Raw genomic sequence first — 24,143 nt, 5'->3', positions numbered from 1 at the left:
CACCTGCTTCTGCCCCCGGGCTGCCTGGCCCGACTCCTGGCATCCGGGCCCAGGGCCCCTCTGCTGATGCCAGGCCTCCATATGGAGAGGCCCCCAGGTCTTGGCTTGGTCCACCTTCCCCCACACCCTCAGGACATGCAGGCCAGTGGATCCTCCCCCTCCCCCTCCCCCTGCCAGGCTAGCCTCCACGCAGAACCTGCTTCCTGGAGCCATTACAGCTGGGCTTAGCAACTGTCAGGTGACAGTGCAGCTTGGTGCCTCCAGACCTAGTCTCCCTCAACCCAGAGCTTACTGGGGGGCCCAGACATTTCCTACAGCCCTATCCTGTCTCCTCCTGGCCCTGTGGGCAACCCACATGGCTAGTCTTCCACAGCACCTCTTCCAAAAGCCCCCCCAGATTTCTCCTCCCTCCCCACCCCCCTCCAACTCCCCATGCATCTTCCTCCCCCTACACCCCCCAGCTCCAGCAGCTCCCTTGGGCTTTGTCTGGCTGCCAAAATGTTTCCACAGTCTGCTCTGGCACGATGATGATGATGATGATGATGATAATGATGATGGTGGTGGTGATGGTGGCCTTGGCGACCCCATTAGAAGCCCAACACGGTCCCAAGTATTTTGCATATATTTAATTATTCCTATTTACAGATGGAAATCTCGGAAAACTTGCTTAAGACACCGATAGTTAGGCCTGAACGCAGGCCTCTCACAGGGAGTGGCGTCCCTGCCCCAGACCACTCCTTCCTTGGGGAGTGGACACTTGGAAGTCCCCAAGGAGGGTTCCTGTCATGGAAGTTGAGGTCCAACCCGGGGCGGGGAACCATATGTGGAGCTGTGGGGATGCTGGGGGGCAGCACCCAGCTCCAGGCCAGGCAGGGACTGGGGTCAGGGGGAGCCCCAGGGCCTCTGTTGAGGCTTCTTGAGGCTGACAGGAGGCCCAGGCTGAGGCTCTAAGCTGGACAGAGCCTCGGTCCCTTTCTGCCTGCAGCCTCACAAGTTTTCAACCACGCGTGCTTGGCGCCCCCTGCTGCCCAGAGCAAGGAGTGCAGGATGGTGGGAAGGCGGCCGAGGTGGCTGGGGCGGGGTTGGGCGGGCGGTGCGGGGGGTCCTAGTGTCTGGGCCCATGGATCAGAAGGCCAGAGGCCACTCTGTCTGCTCCCTGCTCCCTAGCAGGGCCTGGAACGTTCTCTCAGCCGGATTAAAAGGCCCTGGCCCTTTACCAGTTGACTTCAAACTAGCAGTTGCCATGCATGTGCAGGTGCCCAGCACTGAGCAGCACACGCATCTGCTTGCAGCTCACAGACCCAAGGGAGGCCGACGTGAGGTACGCATTGTGTGACAGGTGCGTGCTCTCCCCCAGATCCCCCTCCCAACCCCCCCCCCCCACTCTCCAGCAGCCTCTTCCTCCAAGAGGCCTCCCTGGATTGCTTGTCTATCTAGCCCAGCCCTCTATTACCCTCCTCCCCTCCCCCCCCACCTGGGCCCGGACTGGCTGTTCATACCCGCTCTCCCTCTAGACTTGACCCCTGGGCATGTCTGCCTGGCTGGCTCCATGTGGGAGGCTGGTTCATAGCAGATTCTCCTGGCCAAGCACACTTTGGGAAAAGATGAGTGATCCATGACCTTGAACCCAGCCCTCAAGGCCTTCCAGGAGGGGCCCAGGGGTGTGATCCCAGGCCAGGACTGGGTGAGGGAGGTGTGGGGGTGGCCTTGGTGCCCTAGACACTGTAAGGAAGTAGCTTAGAGTCCTGCCACTCAGGAGCACTAGACTGTGAGCCGCAAGGAGACTGGGGCTCTGTCTGGTTCTGCTGGTGTCTGGCACAGTAGCTTCCTGCAGGAAGGTCGCCTAATCCAGCCCTCCGCGGCAGGGGGGTGCCTCTCCCCACCATGAGTGGTGGCGTAGCAGAGGGGCCATGGGAGAGACCCCACAGGGCACGAGCCCTGTGCCACTGGCTGGCTTCGGCCGCTGCCTCCAGGCAGCCCTCCTGGTGACCATAGCTGCAAAGCTCTCTTATTTGGTTTACTGCCTGTGGTGTGGCTGTCACGGCCCGTAAGTCCCCCCCCCCCCCCCCCCCCCCGCCCCAAGCCAGCGGACTCCAGGGCCGCTCAGTGGGCTGGAAGCAGGGCCGCAGGGCTGGTGGGGCCGACGTGCTTCCCACCCAAACGTTGCGGTCGGCAGGGACGGGGCGCGGCGGGCCCACAGCAGGTCAGGACGGGCCTGTCAGTCTGAGCTACGTGAGTACTGTCCAGGGTGCAGCCTAGCTGAGAAGATGGGGGGCTGGCAGAGACATCGGGGCAGCAGGAGGCGCCAGGCCAGAGGTGGGTGGAGCCCTGGAAACCTCTCGGCCTTCCTGCCCTGGGAAGCTGGGGTGAGGAGGGCCTCTGGGGCCTCCTGGCTCACCACCGCCCTGGCCCAGGCACAGGGCCTCTCTGACTCCTGCTGGCAGCCACAGGTGTGTGCCCAGAGCTCCCCCGGCTCCCGTCCTTCCTCCTGGACTCTACCTCCCCCAGAGTCCGCTCTGCTCCCGGGTCTGTGGCCAGGAGACAGTGCAGGGGGAGAGGAGGAGGGGCTCCGGGAGCTGCCTGTCCCGAGGGCCCGCCCCCCGGGGCTCAGGGTGGTCCAGGGAGGTCACTGCTGGCTGGCGATCTTCTTCTTGCGGGCAGAGAGCAGGTGGTAGAAGGGGACGCGGGTGATGCTGGTGCTGAGGGAGGCAGGAGACAGCGTTGATGGCTGCTCGGCCACCCCGGGGTGGGGGTGGGGGGCTCCGAAGGGGAAGGGCCTGAGACGGGGGAGTACCACCTCAGTCTCATCCTGTTCTGTATGCATGGCCTGAATCGGAGAGCGCGGGGACCCAGGCTTGGGAATTCTGCACCTCTAGGTCTCTGAGCCCCTTTTGAGCTCCCAGCAGGTGCTTGGGGTGGAGCCAGGTGATGGGCTTCCTGAGCAAGCTCTGCTCACCCCTGTGCTGTGTGTTCCTAGGCGAGGCCCGGCCCTCTCTGGGCCTGTCTCCCCCTCTGATGAGAACTAGGCTGGAGCTTGTGGGGGAGGGGGGCAGGGAAGAGCCTGCACCTTGCCAGAGCATAGCCCGGGCAGCGGACACTCAGTCCTCTGGCCACCAGGCCCCCTCCTCATCTGCATTTCCCACTCGAATTCTGAGCCAGGCCCAGAGTGTGTTTGACCTCCCCCTCCCCCCCACAGGTGGTCGGTCCCCACCTCTGCCTTCCTCTTCAGTCAGTGACACGTAAGAACAATGCCCATCCCCCCCACTGCCCACCCTGGCGCTTCAGCACTGACCCACGCAGGGCACCCCCCCCCCCACTTATCTGTCATTCTGTGACTCCCGGTTCTCCCAAAGCTGCCCACTGCAGCCATCGCTGCCTGGCCATCCTCTGCAGCCTCGTCTCCTGCTCAGACTCCACGGGCCTTCCAAGGGCATCTTCCATGTCCCCAGGCCTGGCTCAAGGCCAGGCTCTCAGGAAGTGCCCCCCCCCCAGTGCACAGGAGGGACTGGTGTGCAGCAGGGGGCCCCAGAGGAGACCTCAAAGAAGCATCTGGAAGGTGCCCTGCCCCACCGCCCTTACCGAATGGCCTCGATCCACTGGTCCCGCTCGAGGGCGCTGGAGGCGGAGATGCGGTAGGACTGGTGCTTGCCCTCCACCACCTTGCCGTCCCCATCCGTCTTACAGGCCTTGATTTTCTGGCCGCGGCAGCCAGGGTTGTAGAGCTCCAGGCAGAACTGCGGGAAGGGCCACAGGCTGCACCCACTTCCCCGAGGGGTCAGAGGTCGGGAGCAGCACCCCCACATGCCGCTGGTGACTCCCCACAGGGTGCCCTGTCCCCCCCAGTCCTGATTCCTGTGCTGCCGCCAGAGGGAGGTGACACTGCCCTTGTGTGGACCCAGCTCCCCCACCTGACACGGGGAAACTGAGGCGCAGAAAACAGCAGAGACAACTGGGCTATCTGCCCTTTTGGGTGACATTTCACCTGTCCCGGAGGGGGGGGGACCATGCAGAGGGTGTCTCCCCTCTTGGGGAGCCCTAGGGGCCTGACCCCTCCCTCCGGTGGCCCTGCCCCCACGCACTGGCTTCTTGGGGTCCTCCACTTTCTGCACAGAGAGGTTCTCCAGTGGGATGATGCCCCGCGGCTCCTTGTCCTGCGGGGACAGGAAGGGAGCTCTGAGTCACGGAGTGGAAAGCTGGAGGCTGAGCCCGCGGGGCTCCGCCAGACCCCAGACCGAGGGACACCTCTGCCAGCCGGAGGGGGTGAGCGTGGGCAGAGCTGAGGCTGGGACCCAGCCTCTCTGCCTCCTGGTGTCTCGGTTTCCCCCCTCTGTGAAGTGGGCATGGGGACTGCCTCAGAGGAGGTGGGCGGAGCTGGAGGGGTGGGGGCGGGGCTGGCGGGGCGGGGCGGGGCTGGCGGGGCGGGGTGGGGCGGGGCTGGCGGGGAGGTGGGGCTGGCGGGGAGGTGGGGCTGGCGGGGAGGTGGGGCTGGCGGGGCGGGGGCGGGGCTGGCGGGGCGGGGGCGGGGCTGGCGGGGAGGTGGGGCTGGCGGGGCGGGGCTGGCGGGGCGGGGCGGGGTGGGGCGGGGCTGGCGGGGAGGTGGGGCTGGCGGGGAGGTGGGGCTGGCGGGGCGGGGCTGGCGGGGCGGGGTGGGGCGGGGCTGGCGGGGAGGTGGGGCTGGCGGGGAGGTGGGGCTGGCGGGGAGGTGGGGCTGGCGGGGCGGGGCTGGCGGGGCGGGGCGGGGGCGGGGCTGGCGGGGAGGTGGGGCTGGCGGGGAGGTGGGGCTGGCGGGGCGGGGCTGGCGGGGCGGGGTGGGGCGGGGCTGGCGGGGAGGTGGGGCTGGCGGGGAGGTGGGGCTGGCGGGGAGGTGGGGCTGGCGGGGCGGGGCTGGCGGGGCGGGGCGGGGGCGGGGCTGGCGGGGAGGTGGGGCTGGCGGGGAGGTGGGGCTGGCGGGGAGGTGGGGCTGGCGGGGAGATGGGGCTGGCGGGGCGGGGCTGGCGGGGCGGGGCGGGGGCGGGGCTGGCGGGGAGGTGGGGCTGGCGGGGAGGTGGGGCTGGCGGGGAGGTGGGGCTGGCGGGGCGGGGCTGGCGGGGAGGTGGGGCTGGCGAGTGGAGGCGGGGCGGGGTGGGGCGGGGCTGGCGGGGCGGGGGCGGGGCTGGCGGGGAGGCGGGGCTGGCGGGGAGGCGGGGCTGGCGGGGAGGCGGGGCTGGCGGGGAGGCGGGGCTGGCGGGGAGGCGGGGCTGGCGGGGAGGCGGGGCTGGCGGGGCAGGCCCAAGCTCTGCTCACTGTGGTGAACTCGAAGTAGTAGAGGCAGTTGTCAGTCAGAATGAACCAGCGTCGTTTCCACGTCTTCACTCGGCCTCCTGCAAGAGGCCAGCAGCACAGCTGGTCAGCTTCCTGGTCCAGCGGCCCCCATGGGATTCTCCTGGACCCCTCACAGCTTTAACCCCTCGCTACCCACATCTATGTCCCCAAACTCAGTGGGCCCTGAACTGAGCTATCTGACCCACTTTCAGCCTCCTGATGATCCAGTCTTGGGCGGAGTACCCACCATTCCCTGCTCTTCCTGGCTCTGCTACCCTGGCTCTGCCCTTCCCCTGCTCCCTGCCCAGCGTTGTGGAAAGCTTTGCAGCTTTGATTTGCCATAACTGCTTCTAGAGGCTTAAAACATGTTTCCGTATTCATCACCATAGCCGCTGATGAGGAGGGCACCGTTGGTAACTAACCTCCCTTCCCACAGGAGGAAACTGAGGCTCATAAAGGCTACAGCATCTCCCCCATAAGCAGCAGGTTTGAGATGGATGGATGGATGGATGGATGGGTGAATGGACAAGTAGATGGGTAGATAGGTGAGGAGATGGAAGAGTGGGTGGATGGAGGATGGATGGGTGGATGGATGGGTGGGTGGGTATATGCATGAGAGGATGAAGGATGGATGAGTGGATGGATGGATGTATGAGAGGATGGAGGAGGTGGGTGGATGGTTAGTGGATGGAGAATAGATTGGTGGGTGGATGGATGGGTAGATGAAAGATGGATGGGTGGGTAGATAGATGGTTAGTGGATGGATAGATGGGTGGGTGGATGGTTAGTGGGTGGATAGATGGGTGGATGGATGAATGGATGGATGAAAGATGGATGGATGGGTGGGCGGGTGGAGAATGAGAAGATGGAGGATGGATGGGTGGGAGGATGGGACAGGCTGGCTTCTGTGCTGGAAGCCATAACGTCTCAACGCTCGAGGCCACATTTCTGTGCCTGTGGGGTGTGTGTGTGTGCACAAGACCATCCGCATACGAGTGTGCATGTGTCAGCCCCTTACCCAGCTTAAGCAGCCAGCCCTCGCGGTCAGGGTTGAAGAAGGTGTGGGTGAGGTCGCTCCCGTCGTCCTCAGGGATGGAGAAGGGCTCTCTCTTGATGCTGTCGAAGAGGTTCTGGGGACAGGAGGGAAGGGCCTGGCTGGGCCTGGGCCTCCGGCCTTGCTGGCCTCAGGCAGGTCATCTTCCCACAAGCCCGCCTCTCCTGTTTGCCTGTCCCGGTCTCTGGTCCTTCTTGGTAAAATGTTCCCTGGTCCCCTCAGATGTGTCAGAGCCCGTGCCCCCCTGGCCTGGGCTCATCCACACCCCCAGTCCTGCCCTCCCTGAGTAGCACAGGGCAGAGGTGGTGGGAATTGGCTCTCCCGAGCTGCCTGTGCGTGCACATGTAAGTGGCTGAAGATGCAAGGGAGACGCCCATAGGGCCTGAGGGTCTCATGGTCCCTGGCGCCGCTGGGGTGAGGCAGAGGTGCTGGCGCCCTGCAGCCTGCAGGCAGTGCCTCTCCTCCCGCTGCCCTGCTCAGGAGCGCCAGACAGGACGTGGAAGGCACCTAAGACATTTCTTTTTGGTTGACTGGTGTTGCTGAGGGTTTCCTGGATTTTCTTTCTTGGGCCAGTACTGAGGCCTGGGCGCTGTCCCTGAGCTTTTGTGCTTAAGCGAGCATTCTACCACTTGAGCCACAGTTCCACTTCCGAGTGTGTGTGTGTGTGTGCGTGTGCGTGTGCGTGTGTGTGTGTGTGTGTATGTGTGGCTCATTGGAGATAAGAGTCTCATGGACTTTCCTTCCCAGGCTGGTTTTGAACCAGGATCCTCAGATCTCAGCCTCTTGAGTAGCTAGGATTACAGGCGTGAGCCATTGGCACCCAGTGTTTTTTTCTGGAGATTTTTTAACCAGGTGATTTCCCCATTTTTGTTGAGTTCTCCCAGTTTTAGAAGCAAGGCTTGCGGGCTGCTGGTGGTCCTCTCTGTCTGAGAGCCCCCAGGGCCCCCACTTCAGGCTCCCTGTCCCAATGCTGGAGAAGAAGAGTGGGAGCTGGGTGCTTCTTGGGGAGTCCCCACCCCCATCCCACCCCTCCCCCAACCCTCGCCCTGGGAATTCCCAGGTGGCCTGGACGGTGGAAAAAAAGAGCCCAGGAAGAGCAATCAGCAGGGCCAAGTCATCGGGGGCCCAAGGAGGCGGCGTGGGTGTGGATGGGGCCTTGGCCTGCACAGAAGCCACTGGAGACCCAGAAGCTTCTGCGGTCACCCATCAGCCTGTGCGCTCGGCTCCCACGCAGAAGACAGCTCAGGCCTCAGCCGCCCACGCTTCCTGCGCCTCTAAGCACCCGGCGGCACCGGCGCACGGCGCACGGGGCCTGCGCGCAGACACAGCGCCCTCCCATGGCGTCTCAGAGTCTGCGCCGGCCCCACCAAGGCAGGAGAAATGCTCGATGCTGCAGGTTACACCTGCCTTTTCTCTGAGTCTGTCTGCCTGCCTGCCTGCCTGCCTGCCTGCCTGCCTGCCTGCCTGCCTGCCTGCCTGCCTGCCTGCTTGTCCCTTAATCCCCTGGGTTCAAGGAAGAACCAGACCGAGTGACGGTATCTGGATGACAAAAGGATCAAAACTGTGCAGCAGAGCCTGGCAGGACAGAGCCCCCATCTGCCCCCCACCCCCAGAAGAGGCCAGTGACCTGTGATGCCCACACACTATCTCCTGGGGACCAGGCGCCCCTCCCCCCCAGTGCCTGGACTGCTGGACTCCGCACCCTCTGCCCTGCCCTTGTTCTTCCTTTGTTTAAACCTAGATCTGCACCGGGAGACGGGCTGGGCCTGCCTAAGAGGAAAGAGGGCTGCTAAGAGATGGGGTGCTGGTGTCACTGAGCACCTGGATCAAGACAAGCCCGAAGCCAACTTTCTGAAGGGAAACTGAGCCAGGAATTTTTGGGTGACAGGAGTTGGAAATCAGCCACACTGGGTGGCCAGGCCCCGCCCACCCTGTGAGGCCCCTCCCCTCCCCAGGTGGCCCCGCCCCCAGAGGGCCCCACCCTCTCACAGAGTGGCCACACCCCTCCCACCCTGGGCGGCCCCGCCCCTCTCCAGGTGTCCTTGCCCCCTTGCCCTGGATGGCCACGCCCTCTCACGCTATGTGGCCACACCCCTCCCACCCTGGGCGGCCCCGCCCCTCGCCCTGGGCGGCCCCGCCCCTCGCCCTGGGCGGCCCCGCCCCTCTCCTGGCGGCCCCGCCCTCTCACCCGCAGCTGCTCCTCGGGCAGGTCGCTGCCCTCGTTGATGCCGCGGTTCATGGACACGAAGCGCTCGAAGGGCGGCCTGTCCCTGACGTTGGGGTTGTGCAGGCTGGTGTTGAGCATGATGACCGAGAAGCTCAGCACGTAGCAGGTGTCTGCGGGCGGGGGTGGGGGTGGGGGGGGAGCGTCAGCGGCTGCCCGGGCCCCGCCCCTCCCCCGGTTCTCCCACCCTGGAGCCCCACGCGGGGGTCACCCCAGCCTGAGCTCTCGGGGCCCGCGCTGCCACACCCCGTTTTACAGATGCGTGAGGCTGGCTGCGGCAGGTACCCTGGGGGTGCCCACCCGGGCGCTCGGTTGCCCTGCGGGCGGTGGGGATTGAGCCTTGTTGATCTCTGCCCTCTGCCCTCTGCCCCCTACTCCCTGCCCAGGCTGCCCCTTGTTTAAGCAAACTCCTGACCCAAAGCCCCCTTTCCTCATAACCTCTGGAGAACTCCTGCTCATCCTTCAAAGTCCCATTCAGACCTTCCATCCTGGACGTATGGCCGGCCCTCTCCTCGCACCCAGGCATGGCTGCTGCCGCCTTAACCCTCGCCCCGTCATCCCTGTGTGAGCCCAGGCCCATGACCACGGCAGCTCTGCGCAGGCGCCACAGGCACAGGTGAGGCAGGCGCTGGCGCTCTGTGAGGGGTGGGAAGGGCCTCATCTCCCAAGGTGGGGTGGCCGGGGTGCCTTGGGGGTCCCAGAACCTCGTCCCAGCCCCTTCCTCACCTGTGGACCGGAAGACGCCCGGGTTGCACAGGCAGTAGCGAGCCGCGAAGGCCTCCATCATGCGGTCAATCTTCTGGGCCTCTCCCGGCAGCCGGAAGCTCCACAGGAACTGCCTGGGGGGCAGAGGGGGGCAGTGAGACCTGACCGCTGCTCCCCGCTTCCCTGTCAGGGGAAAACACGAGCCACACCCCCTCCCCAGCCCTGCCCCTGGGACACAGAGTCTCATGGACCTTCCTTCCTTCCTTCCTTCCTTCCTTCCTTCCTTCCTTCCTTCCTTCCTTCCTTCCTTCCTTCCTTCCTTCCTTCCTCCCTCCCTCCCTCCCTCCCTTCCTTCCTTGCCTTTCCGTCTCTCTTTCTTTCTCTCTTTCTTCTCTCTTTCATTTTTGGCCCCTGTCCAAAGGCCTGAACTCAGGGCCTTGAGCTCTTGCTTAGCTTTTTCGCTCAAGGCTGACCCTCTACCACTTGAGCCACAGTCCCACTTAAAGCTTTTTGGTGGATAATTAGAGGTAAGCGTCTCAAGGACTTTTCTACCTGGGCTGAAACATGCTGGATTTGAACCTTGATCCTCAGATCTCAGCCACCTGAGTAGCTAGGATTCCAGGCGTGAGCCACAGCATCTGCATCTAAGCTCCTTTAAAGAGCATGGGCGTTTGAGAGAAGTTCTCAGGCCCAGATGGGGGTGGGCTCTTTCTTCTCTGCCTTGCAAATTCCTATTCACCCTTCAAAGCCTAGATCAAATGCCCCTTCTTGGGGGCTGATTTTCCAGGCCTTGGCAGTAGCAGCAAGACTTGCTAGGCAGCAGTGCAGTTTGGAGCTGGCCTACAGCAGCAGGCTCACTGTGGGCCGTGCCACAGGAACCACCCTACTCCCATTTCCCAGGTGAGGGATGGGGAGCTCAGAGAGGCTTGTTGTGTGGGCTTGGGTCACAGAGGGAGAGAGCGGCAGAGCTGGTATCAGAACTGGGCAAGGTGGCTTCAGTTTGTGCTCTGCATCGCACACTCTCAATCCAAGTGCCCAGGTCAGACAGGAGAATGGAACTAAAGCAAGCACCCCTCCCCTCCCTGCCCCGCCCCTCCTCCCCTCCTACCCCCCCCTCATCCGCTCACCTGAGGGCCTGGACCAGGTTGAGGTTGGCGAACTCATGGTGGTCCACGAAGGCCTGCAGCACCTGCAGGTTCACAGGGTCCCTGCGGAGGGGCAGGGGGCGCTGGGGTGGGAGGGGAGGGGGGCTGCAGGCCCCTCCCCCATCCAAGCACACTCGCTTGTCCAGGGGCACCTGGCCTTGGGGGAGAAGGGCTGGGGCTCCCTGGCCCAGCTCTACAGGCACCCCCACGTTTCTCGGTCCTCTCCTCTGCCCCCTCCCCCTCCCCCTCCCTCGCCCTTCCTCCCCCTCTGCTCCTCAGTCTTATCACTTGCTCTTTCTTGAGCCTGCCTCTACCCCCGCCTTTGCCCTTCTGTTCTCACTTCTGAGTGCTTCCTTCCCCCGCTTCCTGTCCACACTAGCTAGAGCCACAGCCGCCAGCCCAGAGTCCTCAGCCGGGCCCTGCTCCTCAGCCAGGCCCTGCTCCTCGGCTCCTCGGGGACCTGCTGTTGTCAGGCAGGTTTGATGTGCATTGGCTCTGCCTTTCCCATGCTAGCAGCCTCCAGAGGAGCAGTGGCCCCGCGCAGCGGGCCTCACCGCGTTGCTGCTGAACGAGTGAATGCAAGCTCCCAGGTCTGGGTGTGCTGCCCCCCCCCACTGTCCATGTGCACCTGCACAGAGCCCCCCAGGCCCGGCCGCCTCACCTCCCCCCCAGGCCCGGCGAGCCTCACCTCCCCCCCAGGCCCGGCCGCCTCACCTCCCCCCCAGGTAGGTGCCAATGGCGGTCTTGTTGAGGCCTTCACCCTTGTACAGGAACTGGGCAATGTCCTGGGTGTCGGGAGTCAGCAGCTGGTGCTCGATGAGATACTGGATGCCCTGGAGACACGGGGTGGCGGTGCGGGCGGGGGGTGAGCTGGGGGTGCGGGTGGGGGGTGAGCTGGGGGTGCGGGTGGGGGGTGAGCTGTCCCTGCACAGCCGGGGCCGGGTGGGAGGGGCGGGAGGGGCGGGGCCTCGGCACAGGCCCTGGCACAGCCGGCCGGAGGAGCAGCTGCCTGTGGCTGGAGGAGAGCAAAGCACCAGCACGCTGGCAACGAGCCAGGTTTGGCCGGGTGCTCCCAGCTCCCCAGCAGCCGGTCCTGCTCTGAGTCTGGCCACTGGCAAACACGCATGATTCTAAGTGCAGGGCTGAGCCCTGAAGCTCCTGGTATTTAAAATCACACTTCCTTGGGGGACGTCAGGCCCGTGATCGCCATGTCTAAAGGGAACGGCAGTGCCGTGCCCCCACCCGGCTGTGCTCACTCAGCCTGGGCGTGTGCACACGTGAGTGCACTGCGTCCTTGCATGCACGTGTGCAAGTGTATCCGCACACGTGTGTTTGCACGCAGCTCATGTGCACACGCACAGGCACCCTGTGCTCTCCCACGTGGAACTCGCACACAGTGCACATGCGCACATACGTGAAGCTCACACTCACACATGCATATTCCATTCACACAGTGCCTCCCATTCAGCTCACATCTGCGTTACACACCTGCTCACACCTTGGTCTGGCTTCCTCTAGGCCCTGCAGGAGGGGGCTCTGGGGTGCAACCCTGGGGCCAGCAATGTCCCCCCAAGAGCCTGGGGGGGGAGTCCGCACCCAGCACTGGACATTTCTGGGGACCAAGCCCCAGATCTAACAGAGGGGCGGGCGGGGGAGCCCCCGGCCGGCTTACGGCCCCCCAGGCTCCAGCTCAGCCCCCACCCCCCATGCCAGTGGAGGGGGCCCGTGCAAGCCTGCACCCCTCACCTTTGTGGGGTCCATGTTGAACTTCTTGCGCCCCACGCACAGCTCCTTCTCCTTCTGGGCCGTCCGGCTGTGGGCAGACACGCGCCTGCCTGGGCTGCCTGGGTCCCCGGCCCCCGGGGCCCCAGCTCCGGGCCTCGACCCCCAGCCGCCAGCCTCCAGCCCCCAGCCCCCGGCCCCTGGCCCCCAGCCTCTAGCCCCCAGCTCCTGGCCCCCGGCCCCTGGCTCCCAGCCTCCAGCCCCCAGCCCCCTGGCCTCCAGCCCCCAGCCCCCAGCCCCCGGCCCCTGGCCCTCGGCCCCTGGCCCTCAGCCTCTAGCCCCCAGCTCTGGCCCCCTGGCCCCCAGCCTCCAGCCCCCAGCCCCCTGGCCTCCAGCCCCCAGCCTCCAGCCTCCAGCCCCCGGCCCCCTGGCCTCCATCCCCCAGCCCCCGGCCCCTGGCCCTCAGCCTCTAGCCCCCAGCTCCTGGCCCCCTGGCCCCTGCCTCCAGCCCCCAGCTCCTGGCTCCCTGGCCCCCGGCCCCCAGACCCCAGCACCCTCCTAGGGAGTGGACATGCCCTGGGGGGGCGCGGCTGGGGGGCAGGACAAGCTCAAGCCGGATAGTGCCCTGGGTCGGGGAAGCAGTGGGCAGCAGGCCCAGGCTGGGGGGGGGGGGCCACTGAGTCCTGGAGCCTTGCACTGGGGGCCAGCCGTGGGGACATTGAGGCCCAGGGAGTGGAAGGGCTGCCCCGGGCCATGGAGGCAGGGGTGGGTGTGGGCCGCGCGGCTGCCTGGTCCTCCCCCTTGTCCTGGGCCTGGCGCTCCCCCCCCCCCTTGCCATGCCAGCCACTCCTGGCCAGGGCTGGTGGGGGGACTGCATGGAGGAGGAGGGTCGGGAGGGGGTTGTGAGGAAGGCCGTCCAGCCCAACTGGGCTGGGAGCTGGTCCCCGTGCCGGGCCCCTCTGAGCGGCCTCACCTCTCCTGAGTGCTCTCGAAGCAGTCGATCTGGGCGAACACATCTGCGATCTCCTCCTTCAGCTTCTGCAGGGACGGGGAGATGGGGCGGGCCGGGCGGGTCAGGGCCAGGCAGGGCAGGAGGGGTCCAGACCGCCCCCACTTCCCCACACACCTGCCCCTCCCCGGGAGCTGACGGAGCAAGAGCAGCGGGTCCAGCTCCCCTCCCTGCACCGCAGGACAGCAGCACCTGGGAGCTCCCCCCATCCCCACCACCCCGCTCTCTGTGGAGGGCTCCCCAGCTGGACTGGGAGGCCAGCTCGGACCCCAGGTAGCTCCCATTGGTGAGAGCCTGGCTGCATGACTCCCTCTGGACAAAATGGGGGTTCACCGAGGACCGCTGGACTCACAGCCTTGGGGGCTTTATCGGACGGACAGTACAGAAAGAGCACAACCTACGCTAGCTTAGCTAAGGGGATGGTCTGTGTGGTTAGAGGATGAAGTAGCAAGAAGGAGGGGCCACGAGGAAAGCTGGAGGAGCGGCAGGCAGAGGAAGGGCATGTGCCAAGGCCCGGGGGCCGGCATGCCCAAGGACTGCAGCCCTTCTGTCTCAGGGCTGATGAGTAGTTCAGAGACTGGTCAGCTGCTAGCCCGGCATGTAATGGTGTTATCGTGACCCAAGGGTCTGCCTGGGGGGAGAGGCCAGGCCTGGTGGAGGGAAGTGGGCAGAGTGGGTTGGGGTGCGCTCAGCACGCAGCAGCTGCTCCCTCTCTGGCTCCCAGCCCCGTGCCACTCCCCTGGTGCCCCCAGGCCCTGGCCGGCGGGGCTGTGAGACCAGGCTGGGGCCAGGTCTGCGCGTGCGAGTGTGGCCGTGCACACCTGGATGTCCTCCAGCAGCTGCTTCCGGTGCTGTTGGATCTGCTGCAGCTCCTCGGCCTCCCCGCTGCTCAGCTCCCCGGGCTCTGGGGGGAGGAGACGCTGGGCTGACCTGTGTCCCACAGGCCTCTTCCCTCTGGGGTCCAATCCATGCCTGCCAGCTTGCTTGGACTCAGGCCACCTCTGCTGGGAGGCCTCCCTGAACACTCGGGGCCCCTGATTGGCCAGAGGGCAGTCACATGACCACACGTAGCTGCAAGGGAGTCTGGGAAGTGAGTCTGTAGTGGTATGGTCGCCATGTTATTATTTTGCAAAGGTGAGACTGGATGGGGGGGGTGGGAACACTTGAGAATCCCCTGTCCCCAAACAGTGGGGCAAGGGATGGTCTGGGGCCTGGCCACCGAGCTGGGCTGGGCCCTTGGATCTGTCTTCTCTGGGGGTTGGAATGAGTGAGGACTGAGAGGTGCGGCCTTCCTGCCTGCTGCAGGTCATTCCAGCTCTGTCCACCTGTGTCACTCACATGGGTTCTGTGACCAGGCCACACAGCCTGGGTCCCCAGGCCAGGGTGGACAGGAGATGGACTCAGAGGGTGTCCCTAGCAGGGTGTCCTTACCTCTGTGATGTGAGCTACCCTACCACGTGAGCCACGCCCACGGCTCTTCTTTCCTTAGGATTTGTATAAGGCCTTAGGTTTCTGCCTGGGCTGCGCTGGGCTGCAATCCTCCTATCTACAACCTGTCCTGTTAACTGGGATGACAGGCAGGAACCACCACACCTGGTTTACGGATTGAGATGGGGTCTCACTAACTTTTTTACTTGATCTGGTCTTGGATCTCAGTCCCCTTGGAGCTCCATCTCTTGCCTGGCTGGGATTACAAGCATGCATCACCACACCCAATTACCGGTAAGTTCTAGGTAGGAGCTCTGGCTCCTCCCTCTTCTCCTGGGCCCAGGACTCTCCCCTCTGGTTGTCTGTGTGGGCGGTGCCCTCTCTTCTCTGCTCAGCATGCAGTGTGAGCCGCCACACGGTTTTCCTATTTCCTTTTTTTTTTTTTTTTTGCTAGGCCTGGGACTTGAACTCCTGGGCACTGTCCCTGAGCTTCTTTTGCTCAAGGCTAGCACTCTGTCACTTGAGCCACAGCATTACTTCCGGCCTTTTCTGTGTGTGTGTGGTACTGAGGAATGGAACCCAGGGCTTCATGCAACCACTGAGCCACCTTCCCAGCCCCTTTCTGTTTTTGAGTAAGGTCTTGCTACATTCTGCTCAGGCTGACTTTGAACTCAACACCCTCGTAGGAGATGAATTTTTCTGTCTGTCTCTGTGTGTGTATGCATGCGCGCGCGTGTGCACTGGGTCTTGAACTCGGGACCTGGTTGCTGTCCCTTAGCTTTTTTGCTCAAGGCTGGCACTCTACCATGTGAGCCGCCGCTCCACTCTTGCTCTTTGAGTGATTATTTAGAGATAAGAGTCTCATGGACTTTCCTGCCCTGGCTTCAACCGTGCTCAGTCTCCCGAGTAGCTGTGTCACCATGCCTGAATGGGAGATGCATTTTTTTTTTTAATGGTAATAACACAAAAATCAACCAGGTGCTGGTGGGATCGCGGTTCAAAGCCAGCCCGGGCAGGAAAGTCTGTCAAACTCTTATCTCCAATAAACCACAAAGAAAAAAAAGCCAGGAGTGGCGCTGTGGTGCTAGTGGTAGAGTGGGACAGTGCCCAGGCGTCGAGTTCAAGCCCCAGGACTGGCACACACACAGACACACAGACACAGACAGACACACAGACACACACGCAGACACAGACACACACACATAGACACAGACACATACACAGACACACAGACACACACACACACAGAGACACACAGACACACACAGACACACACACACAGACACACACACACACACACAGACACACACACACAGACACACACACACACACACACACACCACAAACATCACACGGTGTGCTACCGCAGCCCAGCTGCTTCGTCCTCCTCCGAGCCCCTCCCCCTCCCCAGCCCCGGCCTCGGCCGGTCAGGCTCACTCTGTGCCCCTGCCCAGCCCCTGCCCGCTGACCCCCACTTCCCCTTTCCAGTGTATTTTTGGTGCTCACAGCTCTGCCTCCAGGACAGCTGGCCTCACTTCCCCTCCCCCGGGGGAGGGGGCGCCTGGGCCCAGGAAGGGGGGTGGGCGGGGGGGGGGAGGGTCAGCCTGTGGCCTGCAGGGCACCGGGGTGGCTTCCTCACCCTGGCCCGCTCAGCCCTGGGGCGGCCTGACCTGCTGCCCGGCCCGGCCCGGCAGGCAGCCTGGGAGAGCCTGTGACAGTGGGGAAACAGAGGCCACAGCAGGAAGAGGCCGGCTCCACGCCCCGGCGGGCTGGTGCTGCGGCTGCTGAACCCCCCGGCGGAGGCCAGGTCCCCTCCAGCCCCGGGCCCCTGGCTCAGGCCAGCGGAGGACGCGGTGCCCGCGCAGGCCAGGACCTGCGCTCAGCACCACCTCCCGCCTCCTCTTCCTCCAGGAAGTCTTCCCTGACCACCCCGGCCTGGAAAGACTCTCTCCCCCAGCCTCCTCGTCCGTCTGGGGCATTCCACGCACCCACATTACAGCTCAGGGGACACAGGCCCAAGCCTGTCTGCTATCCACCTGTCCATCCGTCCATCTGTCCACTTGAGCAAGCACTGCGCAGGAGAGCTCACAGGATGGACTGGTCAAGGGGTCCCCATCGGGGATGTTCCCCCCCAGCCCAGGACCCCTGCCTCCCCCCCAGCAGGCCGGGCTGGCCCCTCCTCTCTGGGCTTCTCTTCTGGGCCTGGTTTCCTCCTCTGACCCCCGGTGACCGCGGGTGCCCTGTGTGCATCAGGACCTCAGCCCTGCGTGACCTGCCCTGCACGGTCTCCTCCGGCCGCCCCGCCCTGGGGGCCCGGCCCAGCCTCAGGGCGGGAGCCCGGGCCTCCGTTTCCCTCCCTTGGAAGAGCTGCCCAGGGGCCCAGGTTGAAGTCATGGGCGGGGCCTGGCGGGTCCTGCAGCCTTGGGGTCTCTCCCCAGGGGAGCAGTCTGGGATGAAGCGCCAGGCCTGACCCTGGAACATGAGCCACCCTGGCCTGTCCCCAGTCTCCTCTGTCCCCACACACTTGGGGCCCTGATGACCTGGAGGGGCCCTGTCAGGCTTCCTCCCCCCTCCCCCCCCGCCCTGGCCAGCACTGGCCCTTCCCCAGCTCCAGGCAAGATCCCCAACTCCCCAAAGGCCAGTCCTGTGCCTGAGGCTCAAAAGAGGCCACAGGGCCTTTGCATCACCCAGTCATGTCAAGTCCCGTCCTCACCAATGACGTTCCCAGACCCTGGCTGCCCCTTCGGCCTGGAACCTTCTTCCCACGCTGCCTCCTTTAGGTTTCTGCTCCAGCCCTGTCCCCTCGGGCCCTTTCCGGGCCGTGGAGCCGGGGTGGCCTGGCTGGAGGCTGGAGGCACTCCCACGCCTGCGCCCCCCAAGGCCGGGGGAGGCGGCCTCCACCCCCCCAGTCCTGGGGAGGCTGCCAGGAAGGGCGCTGGCTCACCTGGGGGGCGCAGGTCCATCCTGCGGTCCCGGGGAAAGGCGGCCGGGTTGCGGGTCGGCTGACCAGCGGCTGCTGTGGGCAGGCAGGGCGCTCAGCCCACGGCCCCGCCACGGCCCGCCACGGCCCCGCCCAGGGCGGGAGGAAGCGGCTGGCCGGGCCGCCTGCGTCTGCGCAGCCCGGGCGCAGCATCACTTCCTCAAGTGGGCAGAGATCCAGGCGGCGGTGGGGGTCCGGGCCTGGGGGGCCAGCAGGGAGTGGCGGCCGGGGGAAGCGGGGTGCACGTGCACCGCCCGGGGAGCCGGCCCTGAGGACAGACCCCTCTCCTCTCCAGGAGCAGCAGCAAACACCCAGCAATCTCCTTACTCCCCTAGGCCCAGCCCCACCCCGTCCTTGCCACCCCTCACCCCAGCTTTCAGCAACTCCCCCTTAAGAAAAAGACAAGCGGCAAAACCCTTCCCCCAAAGACACATCTAGCTGCTTCCGGTCTCCTGAGTAATTGGATAGCATTTCTGCTTTCCCTTTTCCCTGAGGCTGCTGGGAAACTCACCATCACGTTAGAAGTTCATCTACGTATGGACCTGGGTGAACTTGGGCCAGTCTCTTACCTGCGCAGGCGCAGTGAGCTTTGCTTTTCCTGCCTTTGGGAGGAGAGAGAGAATCCTCACCCCAGAGATGCGTGTGAGATGGGCGGGGCCATGAAGCTGCTCAAGAAGCACTTTGCCCCTTTTGGCTTTACTTTTCTTCTTTGGTTGACGTTCGTAAATTCATCGCTTGTGCCTTTCCCGCCAGGCTGATTCAAATCCTTTAGCGGAAGGGGAGATGGTAAAAGAATTATCTAGAAAATAGATGCTTGTGCTTTGGGTGACCACGGCCGGCTTCCGTTTATTCATTTGTATTCCCATAAACTGTGGGGAGAGAAAGCATTTGAGTGTTGAATGAATGAATGAAACAAGGGAGAGGGCAGAGGGGGAGATGCAAAACCTAGCTACAGACACAACTGCCAGAGGAACTGGGCACCTGTGCCCAGCCTGGGCGTGGAGCCCAGGGGAATGGCTCCAGCAGGGACAGTGTCCCTTCCCGGTGACTACAGATCCAGGATCATGTCTGTGCTGGGCGCTTGCAGGCCCTCTCCGCTTCGTTGTCTGAGATGGAAAGCGTGGGGTGTTTTGTTATGCAGCGGGAACTCACCCATACATGTCACAGCCTGCGCTGTCTTTTCACTGGAGAGACATCTGAGGCTGTGTGCAGGCATGCCTGGCCCCACTGCAGATGGCTCAGGCAGAAGCCAGACCTGGGGGTGCCCAGGGACTTGGACCCTCGACTCCCTTGGTTGTGGGGGAAACATACTGGAGCTAACCCATGGTAAAGCAGGCTGCTCTTGCCACGCTGCGCCCTGACCACCGCACGAGTTTCCTGCGCCACTGCAAGACGAGAATGTGGAGCTGCTGCTGGGGGCTCACACCTGGAAGCCCGGCTTACTTCTCCTTTCCCAGTAAGGAGGACTGAGGAACTTGCTGTTTCCCTTTTCCTCCCAGCTGCCAGGAAGCTCAGGCAAATGTGAAGCTCAGCTTTTTAAAATTAATTAATTTTTGTCAGTCATGGGGCTTGAACTCCATGTTCCCTGAGCTCTGCAGTTCAAGCTAGTGCTCTACCACTTGAGCCACAGCGCCACTTTGGAGATAAGAGTCTCACAGACTTTCCTGCCCGGGCTGGCTTTGAACGGTGATCCTCAGATCTCAGCCTCCTGAGTAGCTGGGATGACAGGCGTGAGCCACCAGCCCCGGCTCCCTGTACCTTACATAGCAAACCCAGGCCCACACTTCCATGTCCTGGGAAGCGACCAGATGATGACAGATCAGGGGTCTCAGGACTGAAGGTTATCTGGCTCTGTTTCCTGCAGCAGCCTTGGGTAAAGTGTGTGTGTGTGTGTCTGTGTGCGTCTGTGTACGTGTGCGTGGGGTGGGGGTGGGGGGATGGCGTCACAAGGAGAACCAGCATGGGGTGGGGCCGGCTGGAACTCAGGGCCTGAGTGTGCGTGTTCAAGGCGGCCGTGCCCTCCAGCTGCTCAGCCTGGCACCTGGCCTGTGGCCACGCCGGGCCAGCAGCGGCCAATCAGCCTGGGCATCCTCAGCCCGGCCTCCCTCTGGCCCCTGTCTGGTTCTTCTGATGGCACAGCCAGCCCGCGGGCGCCCCCCTGTGGTAACCTCTGGGATGGCCTGCAGGGAATGGACCCCTCCCACCCCCCCATCGCCTGGACTCGGGGGATCTGGGGACTGTGCGGCGGGACTGGGCATGGGAGGGCACGCAGCTCCAGCTCTGTCTTCACTGACTTGTCTCGGGGTGATGTGGGTGATGGAGGAGGTGTGATCTTGGGGAGCAGAACCTGACCAGCTGAACCATAGAAAGACAGACACAGCTTGAAGCAGGGCGCCGGCGGCTCACGCCTGTCATCCTAGCTACTCAGGAGGTTGAGATCTGAGGATCGCGGTTCAAAGCCAGCCCGGGCAGGAAAGTCCATGAGACTCTGATCTCTTAAGGAACCACCAGACAACCAGAAGTGGCGCTGGGTCTCAAAGTGGTAGAGCGTGGAGAGGCCTGGGCTGGGCTGGGGTGCCTGGGAGCCCCGCGTGATGGAGGTCCACACGTAGAGGGCCTCAGGGGGTGGGGGCGGAGGGGGGGCTCTCCTAGGAGGGAGCCTGACACCACTTTTCCTTTTTTTTGTTTTTTTACTGTGCCGTCGAATCCTGATCCTCTGATGTAGAATTCCACATGGCCGCGTTGGGTGGTACCTGCCTCAAACCTGTCCCCCGAGGTCCCCGTCACCCGGGCCTAGCCCCCCCTCGGCCGCCAGGGGGCGCTCCGGGGTTCCCATCGTGCCCCAGAGTAATAAATCCCAGATGACATTAGCGGGCGTCTGGCCGCTCTGCAGTCTGCACACGGGCTCCTGGCGGCCCTGGGGGCGCGCGTGCCCCTTCCCGCGTGCGTGCCCCTTCCCGCCCGCGGCCGTTCCCCAGACAGCGCTCTCCGAGCCCCCGGGCAGGCTCAGGCTGGGCCCCATTCTCTCCCTCCACACGTCCCTGGCCTGCCAGCCACCTGCATGATCATTAGATTTATGGCCAGCCTGCTCGCGGGCTGTCTCCCGGCTGGAAGGGGGCGGGGTGGCTCTGCTCCCTTCTCTTCCAAGAGGGGGGGAGGGCGGGGGGACGACGGCCATTCCCCAGGGGAAGCAGAGCAGGAAGAGGCTGGGAGACGTGTGCAGAATGAGGAACGGGCCACGTAGCCAGCCACCGCACTGAGTACCGATCCTTCACCTCTCCCGCTCCCTGTCCCCTCCCTGAGGAGAACAGGAAGGGGGGAAGGGGGAGGGGGTGTGGCTGGGGGAAAGGGGCGGCTGGATGGACTGGAGGAGCCCTAAGCTCTCCCGTCCCCACACAGCCTTAACACCCGCAGCAGGCCGGGCTGGGGCCTCTGCCCTAGGCCTGGCTAGGAGTGGGGACATGAGCGGGGGTGTGGGGCTCAGACCTGGAGGACAAATAGGAAGCAGGGGCAGCATCTGATGTCCAGGAAAACGGGGTGAAGGGGCTGGCGGCTGGAGGCCCGCCTACCCCCCCCTCCCCCCCCCGCCTGGCACTGACCCCGGGCCGGGGCTTCCCTGGGGCACAGGGCAGACAGGAGCTGGTTCAGGCCAGAGCCCCAACTTCGCCTCCCCAGGAAGAGGAGGGGCTCCCAAGCCCCGCCTCCAGGTGGGCACTAGGAGAAGGAGGGTTCTAGAAGCCTGGGATGCCAGCACTCACCAGGCACAGGCAGGAGGAGTGGAGGTGGGGAGGGAAGGAGGGAGGCCGGGCACCAGTGGCTCACACCTGTCATCCTAGCTACGCAGGAAGCTGAGATCTGAGGAGTATGGTTCAAAGCCAGCCCAGGCAGAAAAAAAATCTGTCAGCTTCCAATTAACACAAAAAGCCAGAAGTGGAGCTGTGGTTCAAGGGGTAGAGCACCAGCCTTGAGAGAAAAGCTCAGGGACAATGCCACTCTCTGAGGTAAAGTCTTAGTACTGGAATACACACACGAAGAGAGGGAAAGTAAAAAGAGAGAGAGAGGGAAGGAAGGAGTAACAAGGAAGGGAGGGAGGGAAGATGGAAGGATGAAGAAAAGACGGGGGACGGGACTCCGCTGTGGCGTGCCTGACTATCCAGCACAAGGTCAGGTTCAAGCCCCAGCAAGGAAAGGAAGGTGGTCTGAGGGCCCCAGGGGACCCAGGTGCTGGGCAGGGAGGCGAAGGACCCAGAACCCAGGCCGGTTCATCCAGAGCTGACTTCAGGCTTCATGCTTGAAGGGACAAGGGCAGCTCGCCTCCCGGGAAGGCGGTGCTTACCGGGTGCCCGCCTGCGCTCGGTCTCCTCCTGGGCCCCAGAGCGTGGGTCCCGGCTGACGTGGTGCCCCAGGATGACGTGTCAGGAGGTGAGGGGTGACTCGGAGCACAATGCTATGAGGAGCAGCAAGGGCAGATGTTCATAAGACACAAGTGCAGAATGGGGCAATCCTGAGAGTGATCTCCCCAAACCCCACAGCCACCAGACGAAAGAAAACTGAGGGACTCAGTATGGAGACATCTGTGTGGCTCCTGTCACCAGAACGAAAGTCCAGAAGCCAACTGGGTTTTCCCAGACCAGAGCTCATTTCCCTGGTAGGCAAATCAGTGGGAAAGATTGACATCTAATAAGGAAATGGGCACCCAGTGTGTATGAGACCGTAGCTTAGGAGAAAGAAGCCTTGCTTTTTTTAAGGCGCTCGCTCACAGGCAAATTACAACTGTCCTGCAGTGCACTTTGCCTCTGAAGCATCAAAAAAATAACCAGTGAGCAGCCAGACGAGTGTAACTCACGCCTGTAATCTCAGCTACTCGGGAGGCTGGGATCTGGAGGATGGAGGTTTGAGGCCAGCCTCGGCGGGAAAGACCTTGAGACTCGTATTTCCCATTAACCAGCAAAAGAAACGAAAGCCAGACTGGAGGTGTGGCTCAAGTGGTAGGATGCCAACTGTGCATAGAAAAAAAAACAAGCAGTGAGAATGTGAGGCCTTGAGTTCAAGTCTTAATACCGGCCACACACACACACGCACACACACTCACACGCACACACGCACGCACACACACACATGTGCACACTCACGCACACACACACGCACACACGCGCACACACGCACACACACACGCACACACACGTGCACACTCACGCACACACACGCACACACGCACACACACGCACACACATGCACACACGCACATGTGCGCGCACACACACGCACGCACGCACACACACTCATGCACGCACACGCACGCACACACACACACATACACTCACACACACGCACGCACATGCACACACTCACACACACACATGTGCGCACACATACACGCATGTACACACTCACGCACACACACACACACGCATACATGCACACGCACACGCACACACTCACGCACACACACACGTGCACACTCACGCACACACACACACGCACACACTCACGCGCACAGACGCCCACACATGCACGCACACACGCACATGCGCGTGCACACACACGCACGGACACACACTCATGCACGCATACGCACGCACACACGCACACATACACTCACACACACGCACGCACATGCACACACACACACGCACCCACACGCACACACTAGTGCACACACTCGCACGCACTCACGCACACACACACACTCGCACGCACGCACACGCACGCACACACACGCACACACACATGCACACACTCACACACTCTCACACACACGCACACACACTCACACGCACGCACACACTCGCACGCACACACACTCGCACGCACGCACACGCATAGCGCGTGGCAGATTGTGGAGCTTGCTGAGGCGCTGTGGCGGGTGTTGGGAGAGCCCCGAGGGTGCCGCGCCCCTGCCACCCAGCGCCCCACCTTCAGACTCCAGGCGCACGGTGAACGTGGCCTGGTGGCTGGAGTCACAAAAGACCAGACACTTCCTTCATGAACAGGGGCTGCGCCGCCCCGCCGTGGCCCCTGGGGGCACTGACAAAGCTCTTTATCCAGAGTGGGGACCAAACTTCTAGGAACACCAGGGACAGAAGCCAGCCAGCTCCTGCCCAGAAGGACAAAAGACCCTGCCTGGCATGACCTTGAAGGTGACCTTGGAGTCAGTGGGACCCTGAGCGGCAGGCCTGGGGGCGGGGGAGGGGAGACGCCCCTGCAGGCAAGAGGGCAGGTGGCAGCAGAGCCGGCCCAGGGGCCCTGGGACCTGGGGACCCACGGCTGGGCGAGTTGGGGTGCAGACCTGATCCAGGCACAGATGGAGGCCGGTGTGGCCAGGAAAGCCCCTGGTGGGGAGGGGCAATGGTGGTCATTGGGGATCTCCTGGGAGAGAAAGTCCCCTCCCTGCATCCTGCGGGGTGCGGCCAGGTGCCGGGGAGGGGGGGAGGGGTGTCCAGCCACCCGCTCTGTCACCTGTCTCCACTGAGCCTGAGCGCTGTCCCTCAGCTCTTCAGCTTAAGGAGAGCACTCTACCACTTGAGCCACAGTGCCACTTCTGGTTTTCTGGTGGTTTATTGGAGATAAGAGTC

At 63.5% G+C, this 24,143-nt stretch overlaps 1 protein-coding gene across 1 annotated transcript; it reads right to left on the bottom strand.

The window, feature by feature from the left end:
• Window positions 1–2,086: 2,086 nt before the first annotated feature.
• Window positions 2,087–17,645, bottom strand: Cyth4 (cytohesin 4). Its single transcript, XM_042693362.1, has 13 exons — window positions 17,533–17,645; window positions 13,982–14,064; window positions 13,125–13,189; window positions 12,176–12,242; window positions 11,144–11,262; window positions 10,412–10,492; window positions 9,306–9,418; window positions 8,544–8,692; window positions 6,320–6,431; window positions 5,284–5,360; window positions 4,080–4,151; window positions 3,580–3,734; window positions 2,087–2,699 (listed from the first exon to the last, which is right to left on the bottom strand). The coding sequence occupies exons 1-13, from the start codon at window positions 17,549–17,551 to the stop codon at window positions 2,627–2,629; spliced, it is 1,185 nt and encodes a 394-aa protein (XP_042549296.1). The 5' UTR covers window positions 17,552–17,645; the 3' UTR covers window positions 2,087–2,626.
• Between the last annotated feature and the right edge of the window lie 6,498 nt (window positions 17,646–24,143).

Source organism: Dipodomys spectabilis, unplaced genomic scaffold (genome assembly GCF_019054845.1).
Source record: "Dipodomys spectabilis isolate Male_0828 unplaced genomic scaffold, ASM1905484v1 ptg000163l, whole genome shotgun sequence".
Lineage (NCBI taxonomy): Eukaryota > Metazoa > Chordata > Mammalia > Rodentia > Heteromyidae > Dipodomys > Dipodomys spectabilis.
Note: the sequence above shows the minus strand (reverse complement) of the source record. Positions and strands in the feature narration are given on the sequence as shown.

Excerpts from the sequence above, each read along its gene's own strand:
- Cyth4 (XM_042693362.1), bottom strand. Across the intron at positions 12,243-13,124 it reads TTCGAGAGCACTCAGGAGAG|CCGGACGGCCCAGAAGGAGA; the intron begins GTGAGGCCGCTC and ends GTCTGCCCACAG. Across the intron at positions 9,419-10,411 it reads AACCTGGTCCAGGCCCTCAG|GCAGTTCCTGTGGAGCTTCC; the intron begins GTGAGCGGATGA and ends TCTGCCCCCCAG.